The 25,453-nt window shown below is 47.3% G+C and overlaps 1 protein-coding gene and 1 long non-coding RNA gene across 4 annotated transcripts in view; one reads left to right on the top strand and one right to left on the bottom strand.

Annotated features, from left to right (window-relative positions):
* LOC124064284 (atrial natriuretic peptide receptor 1-like) overlaps positions 1-23,800 on the top strand; it is a 49,117-nt gene extending 25,317 nt beyond the window's left edge. For both annotated transcript variants that reach the window (XM_046398592.1, XM_046398591.1), the window contains exons 4-22: positions 1,684-1,797; positions 3,701-3,836; positions 13,780-13,874; positions 14,503-14,638; positions 14,825-14,909; positions 15,370-15,487; positions 15,587-15,661; positions 16,006-16,083; positions 16,422-16,526; positions 16,617-16,688; positions 16,764-16,926; positions 17,228-17,383; positions 19,327-19,495; positions 19,600-19,746; positions 20,059-20,182; positions 20,309-20,377; positions 20,786-20,960; positions 21,144-21,242; positions 21,845-23,800. In XM_046398592.1, coding sequence (XP_046254548.1) covers positions 1,684-1,797; positions 3,701-3,836; positions 13,780-13,874; positions 14,503-14,638; positions 14,825-14,909; positions 15,370-15,487; positions 15,587-15,661; positions 16,006-16,083; positions 16,422-16,526; positions 16,617-16,688; positions 16,764-16,926; positions 17,228-17,383; positions 19,327-19,495; positions 19,600-19,746; positions 20,059-20,182; positions 20,309-20,377; positions 20,786-20,960; positions 21,144-21,242; positions 21,845-21,990 — 2,262 coding nt within the window. In that variant the 3' untranslated portion in view covers positions 21,991-23,800. The remainder of the gene's footprint in view (positions 1-1,683; positions 1,798-3,700; positions 3,837-13,779; positions 13,875-14,502; positions 14,639-14,824; positions 14,910-15,369; positions 15,488-15,586; positions 15,662-16,005; positions 16,084-16,421; positions 16,527-16,616; positions 16,689-16,763; positions 16,927-17,227; positions 17,384-19,326; positions 19,496-19,599; positions 19,747-20,058; positions 20,183-20,308; positions 20,378-20,785; positions 20,961-21,143; positions 21,243-21,844) is intronic.
* Positions 1,795-21,977, bottom strand: LOC124064285. Of its 2 annotated transcripts, none has more exons than XR_006844244.1 (7): positions 21,827-21,977; positions 21,106-21,408; positions 20,756-20,938; positions 9,978-10,119; positions 7,698-9,867; positions 2,476-2,738; positions 1,795-2,168 (listed from the first exon to the last, which is right to left on the bottom strand). It is a non-coding gene; the product is annotated as an uncharacterized LOC124064285 (long non-coding RNA). The 2 variants fall into 2 exon arrangements; XR_006844245.1 differs by having other exon boundaries at positions 2,476-2,703; positions 7,698-9,853.
* Positions 23,801-25,453: the final 1,653 nt, after the last annotated feature.

The raw sequence follows: 25,453 nt of genomic DNA, 5'->3' as shown, positions 1-25,453 counted from the left end.
AGGACCTTCAGCCAAAGAATGCCAAGAAATAAGTGAATTTAATGGAACTTTACCACAAAACCAAAGTGAGCAAAGTGAGCAACGTGAGCAACGTGAGCAACGTGAGCGGCCTGCGGTGACTCGTGTCAGCAGGTGCTCTTTTTAATCGTGAATCGCACCTGTTAGACACTTGAACCACGTGTACTGCATCTAAACATTAAGGAGTCCAGCTGTCTTTTGTTGCTAGCTGTCCTCTTGTGGTGCAGGCTTCAGATGGACATTTCTCACAGTCATTTCCTGTCCATGATAAACCACAGGAACAACGTTTAGGACTGAGCACCTGCGATCAGCAGGTGAGGCTTTGAGACGGGGAAGGTTTGATGGTTTCTCAGAAGACATGAGGCTAATATGGACAGAAAGACTCGGACACTGACTTCATACTTCACTCCCTGCACTTCTGAGGGAGGTTTTGTACTTTTTACTTCATATTTGTGGGGCATTAACAGCAGCGGTGATGTGGAGGTGGAGGAGGTGCAGCAGGGCGAAGCACCGCCTGTCTCGGTAAATAAAGATTAAATAAGATGAAGGATGAGCCGGGCTGTGGTGCGGACGACAAAGGAGGAGCTGCACTCGAATAACATCAGAGTGTTTGGAGAGACAACAGGCTGACCGAGTGCAGCCGCGTTCAGCCCGTTTCTCCCTCGACAGGACGGACGGACGGACGGACGTCTTCGTCCCTTCATTCCACAGATTCTCCTTTTCTTTCTGAGGAGAAATCTGCTCATTTCATTCCCTCAGCAAACATTTTAAATCACAGCTGAGTTTCTGTCGTCCAAAGTTTCATGACTGATTTGGGCTTCAAAGCAACATTTCACAGACGCTGAACTGAATTACACAAATGCTGGTCTGAGAGCAGATTAAAGAAGAGTTTGGAAATGAGGGAGGTTCTGCTGGTTCACTGCTGTGTTTGACGTGACAGGATGCAGACGTGGGACACCGAGACAAAGTCCTCATGCTGTCCTGCTACCATTAGCACAGAATCTGTGAGAGCCCTGAACGCCCTTACAGACTCTGACTTCCTGTTCAGCTCAGCGCTGATTTTAAGGTTTTACTGATCGCTTTTAAAGCTTCTCTCAGCCTGACAGAAATGCTGAGCCCATACAAGCCTGTATGCAACACACGACACACGACACACAACACACAACACACTCCAAACACCACAGAGATGGTGAGGAAGGCAGCAAACAGACAAACACGCACGCGAGGAGAGCACAGGTGTATGTAGACCAAGGGGACGAGACACAGGTGAGAGCGATCAGGGCGGAGCAAGCAATCAAAGCAGGAGGGAAAAGGGACAAAGACAGGAAATGAAAAGCTAAATGGGACACAAGAGAAGAAAACCTACAAAATAAAACAGGAAACTAACTGAGGTGAACCTTCAAACTGTGACAGGATCAGTGACTCTTTAATCTAATTGCTTGCTTTTATATGACGTCGTCTTGTTATTCTGTTCTGTTTTTTATTTTGTTCTGCATTTTGCATCTTTTGTCTTCTAGTTTTACCTTATCTGACCTTCTGTGTGGCTTTCTGTCGCCATGTTGTCTTCCTGAGCGTCCCGCTTTTGTTTTGTCTGTCAAAGCTCCTCGTAAACTCTGTTCTTAAAGGTTATCAGTTATTTTAAAATCCTGCCCTTCCTGTTTTCAGAGCGTGAAGATCCTGACGTACCAAGAGCCTCAGAACCCCGAGTACAAAGAGTTTGTGAGCAACCTGAGGACGGACGCCAAGAAGATGTTCAACTACACCATCAAGGACTCACTGGTGAGGAGTGTGTGTGTGTGTGTGTGTGTGTGTGTGCGAGCGCGAGCGCGCGTGCGTGTGCGTGCGTGACCATCCGTGTGTGTGTGTGTGAGCGCTAATGACAACTAGTTTAAACTGCACTTGTGTTTCCGGTTTACGTGTAATCATGAGACAAATTACGAATAATATTTAGAATAAATATTGTTACATTTTTACAATGTTTTCACTGTTTGCTGCTTCAGTAATCTGGAAATAAAAAGAAAGCAAAAGAGAAGACTTTGATGTGTAAAGTAACAAGCAGCTGATCACACGATGAGAGGAAACGTGACGCGTTTGCATCGGCGTTCATCCTCTGGACAGCGTGAAGCGTTCGACGTCCTCAGGCCTCACTGCTACTGGGCACAATAAATGAAATATGATCTCATTAAAAACAGAGGAAATGAGGTTATTGAACATGATGAACCTGACAATTTCAAGACAGAAAAACACCAACGAGGTGTGGATGAAAAGAGACATTATGATGCAAATGTGTCATTAGCGTAATCAGAGCTGTCGGCTCAGCTGGACGAGCGAGCCGGTTCAGTTTACAGAGCTAATTCAGTCTGCTGATCTTATCCTGTCACTTCAGACACACGCACACACACACACACACACACACACAGGCAGCTCGACACGGCTGACTGCTGCTGATGTTATCACCTCACATAAAGATGACACGATGGGAAGCGAAAGCAGCTCTTCAGGAGGTGAAGCAGCTTTTCTCTTCTGTTCACTTTGAGCTTTCGCACATGTTGTGTTGCTGGGACTGAGCGTGTGCAGATCGTGTGGAGAGACGGGTGGAAATGAAAACCGCGTCCTGATGGTGTCCCTGGACGAAGACGTCTTTGAACGAGGTTTCCACTAACAGCTGCTGACTGCACTTCTTCTCTAACAAACAGGTGCAAATGGAGGAAATGGTTCATCTGTTGAGTGAAAATAAGCTGCATGTTCACAGATCAGTTCATCTTCTGCTTTTGTTCAGTTAAACCGAAATGAAACCTGAAATTAAACTCAACTAATGCAACAGTCGGCCTGAAAGCGACAGTTTGCTGTCGGTGCGAGCAGAGCAAAATCAGACTGTGAAGATAACAGCACGCCCTCGTCGGTGAAGCAGAGGGGAGGAGGAGGAGGAGGAGCGTTTAATGAAACACATCAGGATAGGAAGAGACGTGTGTGTACGTGTGTGTGCGTCCTACACATTACTGAGCCTGAAACAACACACGGAAACGTGTCCAGGTGTGCAGAGCAGCAGACACGTGATGCTGCATGTCATCTGATCTCACATTAACAAAACACTGCAGGCTTAACTCAGTGTGGCAGCTTTTCCAGTCTGCAGCGCATTTCTGAACCAGCGTCAGATGTGACAGATGTGACAGATGTGATGTTTGTGCGATAATCCATCCTCTACATGAGAGGACTGATACCACACAGGTTAGCGGGAAACCGGTCTGGCTCCGTCCAGAGAGGAGAAAATCCACCTGCCAGCGGCCGAAAAGGTCAGCCAGGACGCTCCTTTCTAACTAATCTGATCAAACGTGTTACGGGACAGTTTGTCCCTTATCAGTCACCATATGTGTATGAGTAGGCAGGTTGTCTGGCAGTTCACCAGCAGCAGACAGGGGATGCTAATGTGGTTAAAACACACACACACACACACACACACAGAAACAGGACACCCCAAAGGAAACCAGGAGCATCAGGAACAAACGGATCCCAAGCTGCAGTCACGTGACTGATGATCCACCCGTTAAACGACAGGTTAAACACCTTGTTTTCTCCACGTCTGTTGGAAAAGCAGATGATGAAAGAGCCTAAGGATGAAACCTGTTAAAGCCTGACATGAAGAAACGGTGAGAGGGATTTCGTTCTGCTCTCTGTCTTCCAGATGAACATCATAGCTGGAGGTTTTTACGACGGCCTGATGCTCTACACTCACGCTCTGAACGAGACCTTGTCGCTGTCCGGCGGTCGGCCCGCAGGCAGAGACGTCACCGAGAGGATGTGGAACCGAACCTTCCACGGTTGGTGCAATTTCAGCATTTTAGTGTGACTTTATACCTTCGTATGGTTTGCATTGATTCTTTTTCTTCCTCTGCAGTAGCTTTCACCAGGTCAGGCCCGAGTCCACGTTGTGTTTGCCTTCCTGGCAGAGTAAAGTGCTGGGGAGCGCTAATGAAAACATTAGCTCGGTAGCTAACTGCATGCTACGCTGTGCTGCTTTTCTGTCTCTGCTCTGATGTTTCTGTCTGATGAAATAAAAACAAGCTTCTCCTCCAAGTGACGAGTCTCACCCAAACTAATATTTGATTGTTGTGCCTTTCTGTAAACTTTAGGTATTTTCAGGCGCTCGGAGCAGCTGCACAGTAAAGGCTGAGTGCTCTGAGAAAAGACAGTTTGTCCTTGTCCCTCGTGCGTCTGGATGATGGCCACCGAGCTTTAAGTTGTGGGGTTAAGTGGGGGTCACCTAGGAAACGGGAGTTTGTGTTCCTTGTGACACCAAATGACAAGGACAGGGAGAGAGAGAGAGAGGGAGAGAGAGAGAGAGAGAGACAGACAGACAAGGAGAGAGAGAGAGAGAGAGAGAGAGACAGAGAGAGAGAGACAGACAGACAAGGAGAGAGAGAGAGAGAGAGAGAGAGAGAGAGACAAGGAGAGAGAGGGAGAGAGAGAGAGAGAGAGAGAGAGAGCAGGAGAGAGAGAGAGACAGACCAGGAGAGAGAGAGAGAGAGAGAGAGACAGACAAGGAGAGAGAGAGAGAGAGAGAGAGAGAGAGAGAGAGAGCAGGAGAGAGAGAGAGAGAGAGAGACAGACAAGGAGAGAGAGAGAGAGAGAGAGAGAGAGAGAGAGAGAGAGCAGGAGAGAGAGAGAGACAGACAAGGAGAGAGAGAGAGAAAGAGAGAGCAGGAGAGAGAGAGAGAAAGAGAGAGGGAGGGAGACAGACAAGGAGAGAGAGAGAGAGAGAGAGAGAGAGAGAGAGAGAGAGACAGACAGACAAGGAGAGAGAGAGAGAGAGAGAGAGAAAGAGAGAGAGAGACAGACAGACAAGGAGAGAGAGAGAGAAGTGGGGTGGGGCGTGAGAGAAGGAGCACACAAGCAGAGATGCATAGCAGCAATAATAATACTAGAAACACTGGAACTGTAGATAATGAAGTATACAGGAGGTACTACGGTGATTATGATAACAGTATTAGTAACAGTAATAATAGTAGCAGCTGCAGCAGAGCAGTAACAGAATTAAAATAGATTATGACTAAATGGTAGTAATCGCAGTAGGTTTCAAGCAGGACCACAGCAGTCTTTGAAATATTCGCTATGTGTGAGTTAAAGGACATGTCCTGGTCAAAGATAACTCCTAAATTCCTCACAGTGGAGCTTGAGGCCACGGCTAAGCCATCTAGCATTGCAATATCACTGGATGATTTGTTTCTAAGGTGTTCAGGGCCCAGAACAATGACTTCACTTTTGTCTGAATTTAGAAGTAGGAAGTTGTAAGTCATCCAGGTTTTTATGTCTTTAAGACATGCCTGAAGTTTGACTAGTTGATTTGTTTCATCTGGTTTCATTGACAAGTACAATTGTGTGTCATCTGCATAATGATGAAAACGTATGGGGTGTTTCCTAATAATATCACGATAGGGAGCATGTAAAGGGTGAATAATATTTGCCCAATTGATCATGTCTAATAGACAGGTGCTAAGTAAGGGTAAAGCTTCTTTGAGAAGGTTGGTAGGGATGGGGTCTAAGAGGCATGTTGTTGGCTTGGATGAACATATAAGTGAATGTAACTGATGGGGATCAGTAGGAGAAAAGCAGTCAAGATGATTATCTGTTTCTACTGTTGGTTCTAAGACGCTAGTGTTTGATGGTAGGTCAGTACCAGCTGAGGTCAGCAGGTGTTGAATTTTGTCTCTAATGTTTAAAATCTTGTCATTAAAGGTTATAAAGTCATTGCTGCTGAGGGTCACAGGGATACAAGGCTCGATAGCACTATGGCTCTCTGTCAGCCTGGCTACAGTGCTGAAGAGAAACCTGGGATTATGCTTGTTATCCTCAATTAATTTTGAGTAATAGGCTGCTCTGGCAGTCCGTAGGGCCTTCCTATATAATCTAAGACTGTCTTGCCAGATTGAGCGAGATTCAATAAGTTTGGAGGAACGCCATTTCCTCTCAAGTTTTTGTGCATTTTGCTTTAATTTGCGAACCTCAGTATTATACCAGGGTGCAAGTCTCTTTTGCTTAATGCTTTTCTTTTTTAGCGGGACAACAGAGCCTATTGTTGTCCTAATGTCAGTCAGTGGTTTGACTCGGTTTCATTCACACTTGAGAGTTAAATGAACGCTGAAGGTTTAACATGAAGAGTGAATGAGCAGTGAAGAAACGACTGAAATGGCTGCTGACACTGAGGTCACACTAATGTGAAGAGCTGCTGAGGTTTTCATATGTGACAGCTCCAACTGTCTTTCATATTTAAATACGTTATTCTGTTCCTAAAATGTATTCAGGTAACTCATATGTTTGATTAATCAGTCAAAATAAAATCCCTGCTGTTGGCCGTCTGTGTCAGCCTGGTCTCAGCTAAACGTGTCTGAATGACATGCAGGTGTCCTCTGTCATCTCGCGTCTTATCACAACACATCTTTTGCTTCTCTAGAGAGAAAAATGTCAGATGTCTCCCGGCGTGTTGTCTGTGAGCCTTCCAACATCTGGCTCCTCCAGCTGTTTGAGAAGCTTTGATAAGGTTGGCGTTGGCTAACGAGAATGTGGCGCTAATCAGCAGAAACTCAGCTTCTTGATTTCGCCGAGTTAATCAGTGGAGACGAGCGCTGATTCTAACAGACTCCTTCATGGAAATGCCAAGTTGTTATGTTGTGTTATCAGCAGTCAGTCAGTGATTGTTAATTGTGGTTGGACTCATAGATTGATATTTTTTGAATTTGTTTGGAGGACAAAACTCTATCCGTCTTTCTATCAGTACCCTCTATTGATAGAAAGACGGATTTGGATGAAACCGAAAACAATAATATGAGTAATAATCTTTCAGTCATTTACTTCCAACACCTTATGAAAAGTCTGCATTGAGCCATCTTGACTGTCAGATCTTTTCAGGCCAGTTCAGGTGCAAGTTCAGCTGGTGGAGCTCGACTTTGTTAGCTTTGTTGTTGACTCCTCCTGGTCTCATTGCGTTGGATTTCCATCTTTAGAAAGCTTATCGTAAAGCTCCTATCTGTAACGCTGGCCCCTCAGCTAATGCCAACTTCCTAATCAACCTTTTGAGAATGTACAGCATGTTCTGCTCTGATATCAGCTCGGCAGGAAACAAGAACTCATTTATGTGCAGCCTCTGGGAGCAGAGAAGGTCTGAGGGTTGGGACCCCCGAGTGGTTCAGGCCTGAGCAGAAACACCGACCAGACAGTCTACTGTCACGGTAGTAGACAGTGCTTGGGGTCCAGGAAGGATCTCAGGGTGTTGCACCATCTTTTCGCGCAGTTTGAAATGTTTCATCGTGGCTGAAGCGTGTGGTACGAAGTGCGTCGGCGTGCTGAGGTCTGAGTTTTGTTAAGTTAACGAGCTCTGCAGAGATTCATGCATCATTTCGACCTCAGACGGGAGGGTTTATCTTTACGGCTCTGCCCTCCGACCTCTGCTGTCACAGGAAATACTGACGTCGCAGAGAAGAAAGACGAGCTGAATTAAAGCTTCATCCAACACTGTCCCATTCATGAAACACAAACCAGATGATGAAAGCAAAAAGGAAGTGAACCCCCACACGACCTCACTGCTTCGCTCTGTTTCACGATTTTAAAAATGAGTTACTTCATTTTATTTGACTTTCATTACACGTTATAAATGTCAGAAAGGTGGAGCAGGAAGATCGTCTTACCTGCTCCTCCATCATCTCACAGCTTCATCCGTCGTCACCTCGCTCAGACCTTTGACCCCCACAGCTTCCTCACTGCTGAGTCGCTCTCATGTTGTCAGCGAAATGAGACACAACCAGAGCCAGACCGACCCTCGTTCAGGTTCTCTGAGGCCTCGGTCCCGGGCGGGGACTTTGAGTCAGTCTCGGTGCAGCTTTATTGTTTTATGATGCACCTTGGCTTTGTTTAAACATCCAGCTTTGGTTTCACTCGATACATTCCATGCCTTTCAATAATAAATGAAGACAGACTGATCAGTGGTCTTCTGGTTTCTGTGGGGATGAGCAGATGTTTCCCCTCCTGGAGAGGAAGCCGAGAGAGGAAAGAAAATGGCGGCTCTCGGCCTCCTCGTCCCGTTCAGTTCGGCTCTCTGGCTTCCCTGGAAGCACGTTTCCGTTTGCTGCTGGATGAGATGTGACTGGAATCGTTTCCACTTCATCCTGATGCTGCGTTCAAGTGTCTATTAATAAGATGCAGGTGGGAGGCACGTGGCTGTGTTTGAAAACAGGAAGCTCGGAGCGTGTTCAGTTTTATTTGGACTCTCACTGCTGTCAGAGGTGAACGTATCTGAGCCAATCAGAGCTGAGAACTGCAGGGAGTTTGGACGTGTGCCCCGGGACATCGGATCAGTTTCAGCAGACAGTCTGATTTTAAACGAGGTTAGAAAGTGCTCCACAAGAGGCATAGTACCAGTGCAAATCCAAGTATAACACAGTAAAAATACGACAGGAAAGTAAAGACAAGAACAGAAAGTTTGAGCAGACATAAGAAGAATCAGTCCTGACCTGAAGAGACAGCCAGTGAGGGGAGGAACTACGAGCAGCAGCTTTCTGCTGAAAGTCTGAATGAGTCTCCCCAAGTCAGGAAAACACAGCGCTGACTTAATGTCAGCAGCAGGATTTAATAAGATTGTTGTGGTTCAAAGTTCACTTGTGATTCGTTTGGGATTTCTGGCTGATTTCCTGCCAGTCACTTACTCAGAGCCAAAGATTACTATTATTATTATTATCATATTAGATTATCGAGTCGTGTCTGAGTTTGGCTGCAGAAAGTTAAGCCTAACTTAAAGGACAAGTAGATCTGCATCACGTCAGTAAAGAGGCCACACACACCCAGACCGACCAACAGGGTCTCAAAAACCCGTTTGCATCAGGGTGTTTCTGTCCCCTCGTCGTCCGGATGGAAAGCTGGAGGTGACTGCAGGTCACACGTGTCCATGCGGCTTATTTGTCCTGCCCTTCATGTCTGTCCATCCATCTTCAGACTTCGTTGTTTTTCCATCCATCCGTCCCTCGTTAGTGTCTGTGCTGCTGTCTTCACTCTGCTTGACCTCAGGTTAAAGAAACCACAGACTGTGGACAGACGCGTCCTGCAGTGTTCATAAACAAATCCCCTTCACATTTCGTCCCTGTTGTCCGTCGTCTGCCATCTTAAAAATGAACGACTGGAGTTACGTGGCTTTCGCTGTCGATTCGTGGTCCCCTGAGGAGGTGAAGATCACTTTATGTTACAGACCCACGAGTTCAGAATAATGTCAGCGCAGATCCAGAGAAGACATCTCTACCGCCGATAAGATGGATAAACAGCACTACAGGGGTGAACTGTCCCTTTAAGAGTTGAAGGCTGGGCTTGTCCCTCTTGCATGTGTTCATTATGTGCTTACTGGTAATATGAAAGATAAAACATAAGTTGATGAGTGAAAGGACAGAGCTGCTTAGGGTTCAGGTTGTTCTCGGCCTTCCTTCATTTTCTGTCTATTCTGTTGTTTCTGGTCGTCTTTCTGTCACTCAATCATACCGACGTCCTCGCCTCCTGCTCCTCACCCGTCCTCCCTTGATTTCTCTTCTCTCTTCACTGTCAGACGGACGGCGGGGGGGAGGAGAGACCCCCCACAAATAGCCTGGAAATCTAATCGTGTGAAACCAGAGCCTCCTGTCCTCATCAGCCGGAGCTCTCGTCCTTGTTTCTCCTCCACCCAGCGGCCCTCTGCTCCTCTGTCTGTCTCCTATCTCCACCCGTCTGCCCGTCTCTCTTTTCTCTGCTGTGGACATCCATCACTGCGTGGCCTTTACACTGAGTCTGTTAGCGTCCCTGCAGTCCCTCAGCGTCTCCAGAACAGCTGAGTAAAGAAGGCTGTGATTATTTGTTTATTGGCCCTTCTCTCAGTAACACTTTCCTAATCGAATCTATTATTGCTGAGTCAGCAAACAAAGAGGTGCCATCTTTGGATAATTTTGTCTCACCTGCAGTCAACAGGACATTTAAATTTCGATGACAGTGTGTCTTCCTGCTTTGGCTGAGGTGGACACCTGGAGGGGAGATGTCTCCTGCAGGCTGCCGTAGATCAGCCCTGTCTTCTGACAGGTTGGCTGCGATGGACCTGTTCTGTGTGATGGAAGAGCACAGATGTCATAATGAGATTTGTCATCCTTTTCTAATCTTTGATTTAGAGGCAGGATGAGGTGATTCTGGTTTCTAGGCAACAGGTTTCAGCTTTAGCACCAAAACAGGCTCCTATTAACAGACGCAAAGTGAAGTTAATTGTATGAAACAGACCCGGCGGGAATCAACAGGTCCTGCAGAGGGTGTGAAAGAAACAAAGCACCGAGCAAAGAGACGACCAGCACATTTGGTTCACACTGAACTGTTTCAGAAACCGTGAAAAAAGAAGCTGAGCCTGCTCATGAATACTTTAAAGAGTCTACACATGAGGGCAGAGTGAGTAGCCTCCCTCGATTGCTTCTGTCTGTCCGTTTGTCTGTCCAGCAAACGTGTTGTGAACCGCTCATCTGATCGGCTGTGCTGCTGATGACCAGCGTCAAATTATTGAACATGATCACATTCTGGTTTTTCAAAATCCTCTCAGCCAATCAAATCAGTGCATTCTGATAGCAAAGATGGCTGCAGCTAAAAGAGTGTTGGTGCTCTCTGAGCTCAGCGTCCCGGAGAGACTGAGGGACGGCAGCGTCCTGTTCGCTTTCTCATCCACCCCAAGCATCACACGTGATCAGCACCTGCAACATATCTCTGTTACTAGCCATCACTTCACAGTGATTTTCTAATCGTTTCAGGTAGTTTGGCTAATAGCTAACGGCTAACACAATGGCTGTTGTCACGGTAACGTCCCACATGCATCGCCGTTCTCCTGCTGTTCATGTTTTCTGCTGACTGCAGTGAGAAAATGGCTTAAAGTTTACAGACGGGTCCGTTATTGTCCTCACACTGTTGCACTAATATTTCCTGGTGATTATCTTCGCTGCGTAAATGACCCAACTGTTGGAATAAATGAGACGTTATATTTACTGTTCTAAAGTCTGTCTGTGGATATTTCCTGCTCTCTGTTGCCTCCACACTGAAACTAAGCCTCATTCATTCATATTAATAGTTAATAGAAGCCGATGGGCCGAGATCCTGCGTGAGGAGGACGAGAGCGAGTGTGTGTGAATGGAAGAGAAGGAGAAGGTGAGAACGAGGAGGCAGTAATAAGATTTGAAGAGAGATAATGTCCCTGACAAAGAGGACATGTGAGGCGGGCGGCAGGCTGACTGTGAAGGCCATGAATAGAAGCGAGAGCGAGATCAGATTACAGCTTCCTGTCCCTCTGCTGCTTCCGCTCCATTAGCTGATGGACGGCGGCTTCGCGCTGCGCCTGATGGATTGGGATTATTACAGCAGACCTGTTGTTGTAGCCATCACTGGTCAAACTGACGGAAGCCTCAGCTGCACGTGTGAATTATGACCGCTGACGCGCAGAAGCAAAGGAGGAAGTGGTCTGATGGTGAGTGGCTGGAGCTGGGGAGGACACCCTGATTGGATCTGTCTGAGAATAAGCTGCTTTACGGTATGTTTGATTCTAATCGGGAACATAATTTGCGATATGAACATCGCGCTGTGTTGAAAAAGACTTGAAGCTAATGACTGAGACCGTGAACACATCAGCAAACTGTTAACTGAAGTCATAAAGCGACTGAGAGGTCAGCTCATTTTCTCATAAGCTCACATTCGCTTCTGTTTGAACCCAGGGGAGTCGCCCCCTGCTGGCCATGGCAGAGAATGTGGGTTTAAAGCACTTCACCACTGGCTTCACTTTCATCTTTTATCATCAGTGGTTTCACCTGTGACCACCTGTGTGATGTCAGCGCGTGCACATTAGAGAACTCTCAGACTCTAATGTGGTTCGGCGGACGATGTTCTCTCGCTTAGCACAATGCGGCCTGCGGTTTGTTTACACATGTGTCTGTATCAGCCTTCGAACTGTGCCGCCACCTGACGCAGTCGCACACTCTGAAGGAAGCAGTTCCAGACGTGGTGAACGGCGATTCGAGAGGCCGTTATGGTGCCCCTGTGGTTTGTTCCTCCAGCGCAGCCCAGAGCCAATTTCCATCATGGCTTCTTGTGTTCTCGCAGCTGCTCTGATTGTGGAGGTCCACGTGTACGATCCTTCCCCGCCTCCCTGCAGAGCGCATTCAGCTCCCATTCACTGCTGCTCTGCCTGGCGTTTTCAGAGAAGGTGAATTCAGTCAGTGTTGCTCAGAGGACAAAACTTGCAGTTTTGCTTCTGTGTGAAAACACAACACAGAGTTCATGTGATGCTAACGCGAGGCTCCAGCAGTTCAGCGGAGGGTTTCGCCTCCTCTGAGCGAGGAGGGAGGGTCCACAAGGCAACCGTTCAGATCAATCATTTGTTTTTTGTTGTAAATGCTAACCCTCACTCGCCTTTTGCTCTCTTTCTCACACACACACACACACACACACACACACACAGAGGAATATAAACACACCCTCATTCCTGGAAAGCAATACATCACTTACCAGGAGCACATAAAACTCAAAGTTTACAGCAGCACATAGTGTGTGTGTGTGTGTGTGTGTGTGTGTGTGTGTGTGTGTGCGGTCCAGGTTAATCATCTCTCAGTGCTCTGACATTTCAGCGGCAGGAGTGTCCAATAAGCACGTCTCTAAATGTCATCCCCTGACATAAAGGCACCTGACCGCCGCTCGCTGTCTCATTATGTGATACTCTGACTCCGCCCCCTCCTGACATCACCAGGTGACATGTCATCCAAACCAAACCAGCTGCCCTGCTGTTCCCGCTCACACACTGAGCTCTGCATTTAGATATTAACCAGGTGTGTGTGTGTGTGTGTGTGTGTGTGTGGGCATACTGATGCAGTGCAGCATGTGACGTGTTGATGGTTGATCTGACCTCTCTGACCAATCGCAGCCTGTTCTCTGCTGAGCCCTAATTACCTTGTTTCTATGGATATGAGTCACCTGAGTCTCAGTGGCCCAACACACACACACACACACACACACACACACACACAAACCTCCTAACTGCTAATGAGCTGTAATTAACCTCTGATGACACACAGTCATGTTTCCATCACTTTCTATTGCACATCACCTTAAAGCAACTCTTCACCCTAATATTTAAAGATTTACATGGTGAGGACTTGCATTTTGTCCAAGTAAGGCAGGTCCTCACAATGTGACTGTGTCCACACACACACACACGCACACACACACAAAGCTCCTAATTGGCTGTAATTAACCTCTGGTGGTTATTTTCATTTTTTCATCAGAGATGCAACCAAACCTCAGCAGCTCCTTCACTTCAGTACCACCGAGTACTGATACCACACTGTGAAAATACTGTGCTGCAAGTTAAAATACTACACTGAAATTTTACTGAAGTAAAAATATGTAATGAAGTCAGCTTTATGAGCTGTGAGGAACAGAAACATAAAAACGATAACTGATGTCCCGTCTGTCCCCTGCTGCCTTCTGCTGCCTTCTGAAAAGACAAAATACAGAATAATTCGTCCCTGTGGTGTGAACTGATATGAACCTTTAATGTTCATCCGATTTCCTTTATTTCTCTGCGTTGCTTCTCTCTGTTTCTCACGCCGCTCACTGAGAAGGACGAAGGACGGGGGGTTCAGTTGGTCGCAGTCTGCAGCCTCACCACTAGATGTCACTACGTCCCACACGCTGGACCTTCAGGTGTGAGTGACGTACTGAGTGTTTGTTCTCGGTCCTCAGGGGTGACAGGAGTCGTCCAGCTGGACGAGAACGGGGACAGAGAGACAGACTTCGCCCTGTGGGACATGATCGACACCAACACCAGCGCCTTCCAGGTCAACACACACACACACACACACAGGATGTCCTGTTCCCATATGAGTGTGGTTCACAGACCTTCTTGCTGTCAGCATTAACCTTAAAAGGCTGTCAAACATTAAAGATGAGGAAGTGAAGTTACCGTCGCCGTCGAGTGGTTTTCAGACAGAACTTCCAGTTTGTGAAGGCTGACGTGTTGTTGAACTGGTGAAACCTCACAGGATTCAGTCAGACGGGTGGGATGTCCTCGGCCTTCGCCCATATTTATTTGTTCACACACGATTTCTCTCTTTCTCACTCCCACCATCACACCTCCCTCACACTCTCTAATAGCTCCTGTCCTTCAGTGTGCGTCTGAAGGTCCGTCCCCTGTCCTCTCCCTGTGATGATACGTCCTCTGGAAAGCCGTCTGCAGAGTTATTTTTATAAATACACTGCATTTTAGAACCTCAGTCAATATTGTTGTTGTATTTTTATAAAATCCTAAAGTCAAGGCATTAACGCCACGGACAGGAAGCTGGAGGTCAGCATGAGCGCTGAAAGCAAAGCGTCACCTGCAGAGACCCAAACGGTCAGTGTCACGTCTGCGTCTGCGTCTGCGTCTGCGTCTGCGTCACCTCGCAGTTTGTCGTGGTTTCATTGCAGATGGTTTTGGTGTACAACAGTTTGGAGGAGCAGCTGACTGCTGTGCCTGGAACCACCCTGCACTGGCTGGGTGGAGTTTGTCCTCCTGATGTCCCCGTCTGTGGCTTCAAGAACGACAACCCGATCTGCCTCGCAAGTCAGTGGGCCAAACGCGCTCAGGTTTACCTCAGCCGTGCACACCTGTCCTGTGCTGCTTACATTTGCTTCACTTGTTTTCTTCGTTTCGTTCATTGCTTGATTGTGACTGTGATGTTATAGTTTATGAATCTGAATGGGATGCGGAGGCAGGGGTTATTAAACAGCTCCTCTCTCTCTCTGACAGAGACGATCACCATCCACCAGATGGTTTCCATCGTGCTTTTCTTCATCTTCACGATGACCCTCACTGTCACCGTCTTCATCTACAGGTGGGAGCTGCAGCTGCGGCTTTCGTGAAGCACTGACGGAGGGTTTCTCCACCCACACGTCTCTGTGCACAGAGTTTCCTAAGCAGCAAAGCCGTGGTGTGTGTGTGTGTGCGTGAGCGTGGCCGTGAGCGTGAGCGAGCAGAGCGAGTGGCTGAACACATCACATCTGCTGCAGCCTCTGAAACGCACATCATGTTCTGTCTCAGTTATGTTTATAGACAGCTCAGGATGAAGGATGTGTGATGCTTCCCACAGAGGTTTGATCGAGGCAAAAAGCTAATGTTTATGCTGAGCACGTGTGTTCAGATGTGCGTTCAGATGTATTTGTGGATTCCTGTTCATCCTGTGAAAGCAGTCGTGCAATGTGTTGTGTTGCTCTGAGTGAGACACGAGGGACAGATGTGGCTGTCTGCAGGCGGGGACGGTCTGATGACGCCTGCTAACCTGCGTCTCCCTGCAGGAGGATGAAGCTGGAGAGGGAGCTGGTGGCTCAGCTCTGGAGGATTTCATGGGACGACATCCAAATGAGCAACATGGACAAAGTGCTGCGCAGCGGCAGCAGGATGACACTGTCATTGGTCAGCACGTCCACACACACACACACACACACACACGCGCACACACACACACACACTCACACACACTCACTCACCCACTGATCCTGTGTCTGTCTCCAGAGAGGCTCTAACTACGGCTCCCTCATGACTGGAGATGGAGTCCTGCAGGTTTTTGCAAAGACGGGATACTACAAGGTCAGTGCGTCAGTCCTGTGCTTTGTGCTGATAGGAAACTGGACTGAACGTGAAGGCTGCAATGACGGATATTTTCATGTAAATAACTGCCTGTTCTCTGCTCCTCAGAGCCTCTTTATGTTAAGCTCTACAGCTAAAGTTCTGCACTGCAGAACACACACACACGCACACACACACACTCACTTTTTGTCTTCTGATCAGTGCACAGAAGGACTGACGGCTGTCTGTTAGACCAGTTCTGCTGCGCAGCATGTGTGAGCCGGTCCTCTCTGGACTGGGATCAGGATTATGTTTTGGATCCGTGGTTTGAAGCCCAGTGGTCTTAACTCTCTGACTTCTTCCAGGGAAACATCGTGGCCATCAAATACAGCAACAGGAAACGCATCGAGCTGAACAGGAAGGTCCTGTTTGAACTCAAACACGTGAGTATCTGATGGTCTTTAGACTCAGAGCAGATCTCAGAGGTGAGACAAGGGCTGAAAGATAATCTTTAATCAATATGTTATCTATATATTATATTTTGTAATATTTTCTTGCTTTCTGTTGCTGTGAAAACCAGACACACAAAATCTAAGAGTGAAAATCACAGCCCGTTTTTGGATTAACGCCCTGAGGGGCCCCATCAGGACACACGGCAGATCCAGCCTTAAAGGAACATGAGAGCTCAGTCATCACCTCCTCGCCCCTGTGCCGAGGGGGTGAAGTGTTCTCCGACCTTCCTGCTGTGATGTGAGTGCGGTTTGTTTGTTTGTTTGTTTAGATGCGAGATGTTCAGAACGAACATCTGACCAGGTTCATTGGATCGTGCATCGACCCTCCCAACGTCTGTGTCATCACAGAGTACTGTCCCAGAGGTAGTCTGCAGGTACAGCTTCCTGTCTGCCTGTCCTCACCTGTCTGCCTGTCTGCCTGTCTGCTGGCTTGGTTGGTAACAGTCTGTCTTTGGTGTGTTCAGGACATCTTGGAGAACGACAGCATCACTCTGGACTGGATGTTCAAATATTCCCTCATTAACGACATCGTCAAGGTAAAGTCATGTTTTATCTTCCGTATGCGTCGTCACGCTCGCCTGCGTCCCGTCTCATTCCCTCTCTTCCTGCAGGGCATGGTCTTCCTCCACAACAGCGTCATCTTCTCTCACGGTAAACTCAAGTCGTCCAACTGTGTCGTGGACAACCGCTTCGTCCTGAAGATCACAGACTACGGTTTGTCCAGCTTCCGATCTGACGACGACTCGGGAAAAGACGCTCACGCCTACTACGCCCGTGAGTTCCTGTTTCAGCCGCTGATCCATTTTACTGCAGCATCTGAAGCAGACGGCGGCTCAGCATTGATTCTGCCCACGAACCAGAGCTGAGCCTAAATAAAACCCTGCCTGATTTAGATCAGGAGCCCTCAGAGTAAAGAACACTCAAAAACCTAATCCAGTCATCTTCCAGCTCTGACTGAAAGGATTATAAAAGCACACAGATCAGTACGGAGATTTACGGGGAATACGTTCCCCAGCAGCCAAAGACTCTTCCTCTTACAGACCTGTCATTTCCTGTGTCCTCCGCCCCCCTGCAGAGAGGCTGTGGATGGCTCCAGAGCTGCTGAGGATGGAGTCTCCTCTTCCTCAGGGAACTCAGAAAGGAGACGTCTACAGCTTCGGCATCATCCTCCAGGAGGTGGCGCTGCGCAGAGGAGCCTTTTACCTGGAGGGAGACCCGCTCAGCCCCAAAGGTACAAAACACACAGCGCGTCGGTACAACAACATGTTTGAATTTATTGGAGTCAACTGTGGGTCAAAGTGGAGACACGTCGGCCATCTTTATGTCAGTGCTCTTTCCTTTTCCTTCCTGTTTCCAGGAATCATTTTCACTTTTCATTCCAGTGATTGTTTTTACTGTGTTTCTGTGTTTTGACAAGCGGGGGGAAGGATTCAGATCCAGTTAGTGGTCCTGGTAAATGAACTGCAGTAACTTCAGAAACAGAAACTTCCTGTCTGGACGCCAGATGTTTTCAGAACGAACGAAACAGTTGTGATGATTGGTTATCTGAGTACAATTCAACTGCAACAATCACCAGATCATGACTCAGCAGTTAAGTTAGCAGCCTGTTTCATAAAACAGACAGACAGAACCCAGCTTTGGTGTCCGCATGCTGACAACACGTTTGTTCCACTGGAAATATTTTTCCAGGAATAAACCAGAGATTTGATAAATTAAATAAAAAGCTTAAAGAGTCAGAAGTACAGAATAAACGTTTGGTTTAGAGATTTGGCTTCAGCTACAGATTTTACAAAGAATCTCTAAGAACAGAAGAAGAAAATAACGAAACAGTGGATGTGCTGAAGCTGTCAGGCTCTCAGTGAAGGTCAGATCACATCAGGTCAGATCGAACGTCTTCATCAGGACTAACCTGGTTTGGTTTGGTTTGCAGTCACATCCTGTCATTAGGACTGAGTCTGTCTCAGCTCGAACAGCGGGACCATACCAGCACAGCTCCCACTCCAAACCGGGAAGATTTTCAAAACCTCCATATGGAAGAATCGATTAAATATGAAGTAAATAATCTAAAGTCAGCGTTTCAGTCAAGTAAAATAAATGATGAAGAGAAACAGAAGAAGAAATGATGTTAAGAACACGCAGCTGTTCGTTAACTGGAACAGTTTTACCTCGTGGATCATTTTCATTAGTGACATTCATTTGAAACGCTTTTCCTGAGTGTGCTGGAACCTGCTGCTGCTGCGTTCCATCGGGGCAGCAGGAAGTGGTGAGAGGAGCGAACGAGGCGGAGGTCGCCGGAGCAGGATGGATGGATGGATGGATGGAGCCTTTCAGTCGGAGTCATGATGACGACTGAATGAGGGGACTTAGAGTCGGAGCACAAGTGAAGCAGCTCTTACGCCCAGACGGAGGAGGAAAATTTCTTCTTCTCCCACCTGTTGCCAGCAGTGACCATCAGCCAGCTGGACGACTCGCTTCTTTTCCAGATTTATTTCCACAAATCTTTCCAGGATGTGAGTTGCCAACACTGAGGTGTCAGACGGCCTCGTTTATTTAAATCGGGCTCAGATTCCCAGCCGAACTCACTGAGAAGCCTCAGAAACGTTTCTGCTTCCAAACCACAGAGAGAAGAGTGGAGTTAGACAGGAAGTGTGTTTCAAGGAATTTTGGGTTAAAAATCTCCTTCTATCCAGTCGATGGTGGGTTATGGAGGCAGTCATAGTGTGTTATAATGCACTCAAACACACATAAGGCTCTCAGGGGCCCTGCATCAACAGTCATAAAACATTACAGATGTGACTGATAATGAATGACAAGTTCAGGTGTCTTTTGGAGGTTCTTAACTGGTTGTAAAGCAGAGGCTGACTGTCTTTAAGGAAGAAAGACTGAAGTCCGCTTAGAATGTAAGTTTTATTCCTAAGTGGGCTTTAAGGCTTTAAGGAATGAATTAACATGTGCATAAACATCTGCAGCAAATCTGCACATCTCTCATTATTTCTGCCCGCCTTCGGACTGTTTGAAAAGTGAGATCTTTCCTCCTCACTGCTTTTCTCCCCCGTCCACCCGGCGTTTTTAGTTGGTTTGTATGCTGCTGATCATTTCCACTGAAGAGCACCACGAAATGTGGCCTGACTGAACCCTGTGGGCTCTTGTCCTGACCCTGGTCTCCTTCTGCAGAGATCGTGGACCGGGTGGTCCTGGGCGAGTGGCCCTGCCTCAGACCGACCGTCGACCCCCAGAGCCACAGCCCCGAGCTGGGTCAGCTGATGCAGCGCTGCTGGGCCGAGGAGCCCACAGAGAGGCCAGAGTTCAACCACATCCGCCTGCTGCTGCGCAAACAGAACAAGTGAGTGTCTGAGCGACGACACAAAACGACACCAAGCTCGGGTTCAGGCCTCGGGCTCACCTGCATCGCACGCACCTGACGCTGTACCATTTATGTGTGTCCAGGGAGTCGAGGACCAACATCCTGGACAACCTGCTGTCCCGCATGGAGCAGTACGCCAACAACCTGGAGGAGCTGGTGGAGGAGCGAACCCAAGCTTATCATGAGGAGAAACGCAAGGCCGAAGCCCTCCTGTACCAGATACTACCACAGTCAGTACTGCACACACCACTGCTGTACCAGACACTACCACAGTCAGTGCTGCACACACCACTGCTGTACCAGATACTACCACAGTCAGTGCTGCACACACCACTGCTGTACCAGACACTACCACAGTCAGTGCTGCACACACCACTGCTGTACCAGACACTACCACAGTCAGTACTGCACACACCACTGCTGTACCAGACACTACGACAGTCAGTGCTGCACACACCACTGCTGTACCAGACACTACCACAGTCAGTGCTGCACACACCACTGACACTGCTACTGACGCCTCCTCCTCCTCCCCTCCTCAGCTCAGTGGCCGAGCAGCTGAAACGAGGTGAGACGGTTCAGGCCGAAGCCTTCGACTCCGTCACCATCTACTTCAGCGACATCGTGGGCTTCACAGCCATCTCAGCAGAGAGCACCCCGATGGAGGTCAGTCAGCGTTCACTCTGTTTGTCTGTGGTGACGTACACTCAGCGAGGAGCCCAGATCGGCCCCATCACACGTCATATGTGCTGCTGTATGTGAACTGCTCGTCCTGTCGCTCTGACTGTGCAGGTGGTGACTCTGCTGAATGACCTCTACACCTGTTTCGATGCCATCATCGACAACTTCGATGTTTACAAGGTGACAAATCCACACAAACACAAACTCTGAGTTGATTTGTGTCCGCCAGAATCACTCAGCAGTTCTAAAGGCTTTGAGAAAAAAGCAGAACTGCAGAATCTGCACGTTTCTTCAACACCGACTCAAATAATTCCTCATTTTAGGAGAAGCACTTTTTATCAGGTGTAAATACGCTACGCTCCAAAATATCAACCTCTTAAGAACAGGAACCCGTAGCTGCTCCAACACTTAAATGTTGGGGTTGGTTCATCTAAACACTTTCGATCAAAAACATTAAAATAGATTGTTAAAGATACACAAAATGTAGAAAAATACGAGCAGCAGAGAGGAGCTGAGATAAGACAGAATCAAGGACATGAGAGGTGTGCAGACACTAACCTGCTGTTTGTGGTCCTGTGGCGCCCCCAGGTGGAGACCATCGGCGATGCCTACATGGTGGTGTCAGGGCTGCCGGTGAGGAACGGGAAGCTGCACGGCAGAGAGATCGCCCGTATGGCCCTCGCCCTGCTGGACGCCGTCCGAACCTTCAAGATTCGCCACCGACCAGAAGAACAGCTGAAGCTGAGGATTGGAATACACAGCGGTGAGAAACACCACGTCAAAATATTCTCTCCTTTCTTTGGCTTTTATAAAGTCTGTAACATCCAGTCAGTCCAACATAACATTTGATTAAGAATCATGTTATCACAGGAGTTTTTAAATGGTTAAAATGGTTAAATGTTGCTAACAGCCTTGTTTACGTCCTCCGTCCTGCTGTGTGTTGTAGGTCCGGTGTGTGCCGGAGTGGTGGGTCTGAAGATGCCACGTTACTGTCTGTTTGGTGACACCGTCAACACGTCGTCACGTATGGAGTCCAGCGGAGAAGGTCAGAACCGCACACGAACATGTGGTCAAATAAAGATGGCTGACACGTCTCCACTTCCTCCCACGGTATAAACGTGAAGACAAAACATCCCTGATATGTCCTGGTGACGTCATTTGGAGCCAGAGTGTGCGGCAGTGAACGGGAGGTGGAGACGTGGTATCGAGTCCTGCCCATACACCCATATGAACCAATCAGGAATAGTGCTCAGCTGTCTATCATGACATTTCAGCCCCTTTTTATAGCATCAAATGACAATGATAATTAAAACCAAATTGATCGGAAAAATGAACACTTGAATTGGTGTGATAAGAATGACCTAAAATAACAGAAACCATCTTTGGGAACAATTGACCGACGTTTACTTTGAGTTTTTAGTTTGGCTCATGTCCCATCTGCTAACATGAGCTGTACTGCAGCCAGCCACCAGGGGAGCTCTCATGTCTCATGTTCCAAATGTCTTACCATGTAAGACATGGTAGAATACAAGCAGAAGTGTCAAAGAGTTAAATTACTTCAGATTAAATGTTTCAATTCTGCTTGTGCAGTCTGAAAATACAAATACAAACATTATTACCTGCACATACCTGTGTTTGTGTGTGCAGCGCTGAAGATCCACGTGTCGGCGGCGACCCGTGACGTCCTGCTGGAGTTCAACTGCTTCCAGCTGGAGCTGAGAGGAGAGATCGACATCAAGGGCAAAGGGAAGATGACCACCTATTGGCTTCTGGGAGAGAGTGACAGCCAATGACAATACTCCTCAGACAGGAGGACGACGGAGGACAGAGACAAGGAGGAGGTATAGAGAGAAACAAAGTAGAGAAGAAGAAGATCATGATGAAGGACAGTAGAAGAGGTTCCTCTGCAGGCGTCACAGGTCGTCGTGTCCTGAGGACTCGTCGCCTGCTGGTTGGTTTTTTATTTCTGAACAAAAGAGACCTGGAAGGTTTCAGACTTCACCACACGTGAAGGAAAAGCCGCAAAAATTACAGAAGGGAGAAGAACATGTGAGGAAGCGACGCACAGAAAATGACAGGAAGCTGCAGGACTCGCACTGTGCACCTGAAAGACCAGAACGTGGATTTAAATAAAGGAGCAAAGACAGAAATGTTAACACACTCCTGACATTCTGTGTTCCAGATCTTTTATGTTGCATCTGAGATGTTTAGAGTTTAGAGTCGATTTGAATTCTCTGTCTCAGAGGTTGAAAGTCCAAAGTTCAAAAGAGAATTTTCCCTTTGGTGTCCACTGCTAACATTAGTAAATGTGTCCAGAATCTGAAGCAGGTGTTTCTCAGGCCTGCTGGGGACCATCTACATCCTCAATCCCTCACAAAACTATTGGAGGTGAGGGCGTTACCCAGACGCACCTTTGCCAGAACAACAAGACATCACATACAGGACTTTCTGCCTCTTTTGCTCTCCAGACAGTCGATTACCTGCATGCAGCCAAAGCCTGCTCAGATGTGACTGGTCACTTTTACAGACAGAATCCAGAACCTTTCCGATACCAAAATCTTGTCCCCTAAGGTTCTGAGTTCATATGCAGGTTAGTGAGGACAGTTGTAGAGGATGCTTTCACCCTAACGGCCACAAGGGGCAACAGTGAGCCGATTCAACACTCAAACACAAACATCAACAAGCAACTTCAAGATAAAGAGATTTAGGGAAAAGTTCGGGAATGAAGACTAACTGGGTGTTTGACAAATCTACGTCTGGTTAACTTCCCCCATATCTGAAGAGCTGCTTCCTGGAGCTTTGGGCTATTTGCAGTATTAGGAAGCTAAACACAATGTTTAGTTTTGCAAAGTTAGAGGAGCCAAAAAATAAAGAAATAATTTGGCTGCAGCTCCTCCTCATCTCTTACAAATAAATAAAAGTTGACTGTAAATATAGAAATGTCTCTGTATATAAATGAAAAAGTGATGTGTAGTTTTGTTTCTGCTCAGAACGTCACACGAGCTGCTTTTTGTACAATTAAACAGTTCAAGTTCAGTTGGACGCTAACGGCACGTCTGCCTGGCGGACTGGTGGGGTTCAAACCCGTGACGTCTCAGCTGCAGGACAGTTTTCAGTCATCTGTCCGTTCAGACGTCTTCCTGACGTCCAGGACTGAAACACCCTGAGCAGCACATGAGACCAGAGCTGTTAGTGGAACTGAAAAACCCTCAAAATGTGTCTCAACATATGAAAAATCCTGATATTTTTATATAGTAGCATTACATGAGTATTAATATGGAGAGTGCAGTTTCAGAGTATACATCTAATTTTAAAATGACCATTAACTGAAACTCATCACTGTGTATCTGTAAGAGGTCATCACAGGTCAACTCATTGTGTTCATTCTTCTGTCAGCCATTTTGTGCGACCAGTTTGAACCGGTTGGTATCGTCTTCTCTCTCGATGTTTCATTTCGCCTCCGGTGCCATTTTGCATCCCTGCATCAGGCTAACGGTTAGCTTCCAGCGGGATTCAGAAACGTGATAATGAGCCATTTGTGGTAAGCGGGGATCAAACCAGCAGTGTTCGTTTGTACTGACCTGAATAAAGTGCTGTGCTGAGCTCTTTGTAGTGGGCTGCAGTTTTCTGATGTTATGTTATGTTCTGATAAAAGAGTTTCTCTACACCTGCTGCAACGTCTCAGCAAACTGCGGGACTCTCACGGCCTCTTGTTGTCCCAGACAGAAACCTTTTAGCCAACCAGGCTACTGAAAACGTGTGGGATGAACGGACTATCGTTTAGCAAATGACAAACTGAAGTGAGTGTTGACCACGCGGGATCGTCTCCTCGTGCTGTCACTTGGGTTACTCTCACTGGCTGGATACTCAGCATGAGGCCTGTGAAACACATGAGGATTATGAAATGTTCCTCCCTTCAGTCACAAACTGCTGCAGGCAGGACTAAGATGTTAGTCACTAAGATGTTGTACTTGTTCAACCAAGAGGGCAAATCTGTACTGAAGTCAGCAGGAGCAGAGTCAGCTAGAACTAAAGTGAAGAAGCTAATGGAATATCAACACAGCACTCAACTAAATAAAAAAAAATAGAAATAACTACCACTGCTAAGATCATTAAGATCATTAATCACCCCCTACCTGTTCATGTTTCCAACAGGTTCTCCCCACTCCCACTCAGCGACACACCTGAGAAACCTGAGAAACTCTTGTAACTGGCAGCTCTACAGTCAGAAAGGTGAAGTTAGCGTCACCAGCGACCACGAGAGCCAGAGCGGGTGACGTTGAATCTTATCTAAAACTGCTGGCTAAGGATAAGCGTAAATACAATCAGAATGTAATTCATGTCAGCAGTAATGACACTCGGCTGTGCCAGTCGGAGGTCACTAAAATGAACGTCGGGTCGGTGTCTTGTCCCGTTCTGGCTTCTCTACATTGGCTGTAAAATCCAGATCCAGGATAGATTTTAAAATTGTCCTCCTCACATATAAAGCCCTGAACGGTCAGGCACCATCCTATCTTAAAGAGTTGATAGTTCCCTATTATCCCACCAGAGCTTTACATGCAGGACTACTTGTGGTGGTCGGGAACCAGAGCCTTCAGTTATCAAGCTCCTCTACTGTGGAACCATCTTCCGGTTTCGGTCCGGGAGGCGGACACCCTCTCTACGTGTAAGAGCAGACTTGAAACCAAAGAAGTCACCAGCATCATCACTAAACGACTACAGACCCATAGCACTCACTCCCATCATGATGAAGTGCTTTGAAAGACTAGTAAAGGCCCACTTCCTCACAAACAGACCGCAGACAACTCCTCAGCGACCACCATCATAAACACCGGGGTGCCACAAGGATGTGTGCTTTCCCCTCTGCTGTTCACACTGATGACCCATGATTGCTGTGCCAGATCTGCAACAAATCACATCATCAAATTTGCTGACGACACAACAGCAGTGGGCCTCATCAGTGACGACGACGACTCAGCATACAGGGAGGAGGTACACCAACTCATCAACTGGTGTGAGAGGAACAACCTGTCACTCAACGTCAACAAAACAAAGGAAATAACTGTGGACTTCAGGAAAAAACAACCATCACACATCCCACTCTTCATCAATGGCAGTGCTGTGGAGTCTGTGAAAAGCACAAAGTTCCTTGGAGTGCACATCACAGAAGACCTCACATGGACCACAAACACCACCTCCCTGGTCAAAAAAGCACAGGCATGACTCCATTTCCTGTGGAGGATGAGAAGAGCTGAC

This window comes from Scatophagus argus, chromosome 9 (genome assembly GCF_020382885.2).
Source record: "Scatophagus argus isolate fScaArg1 chromosome 9, fScaArg1.pri, whole genome shotgun sequence".
Taxonomy (NCBI): Eukaryota; Metazoa; Chordata; class Actinopteri; family Scatophagidae; genus Scatophagus; species Scatophagus argus.
This window is presented reverse-complemented; position numbering and strand designations above follow the sequence as displayed.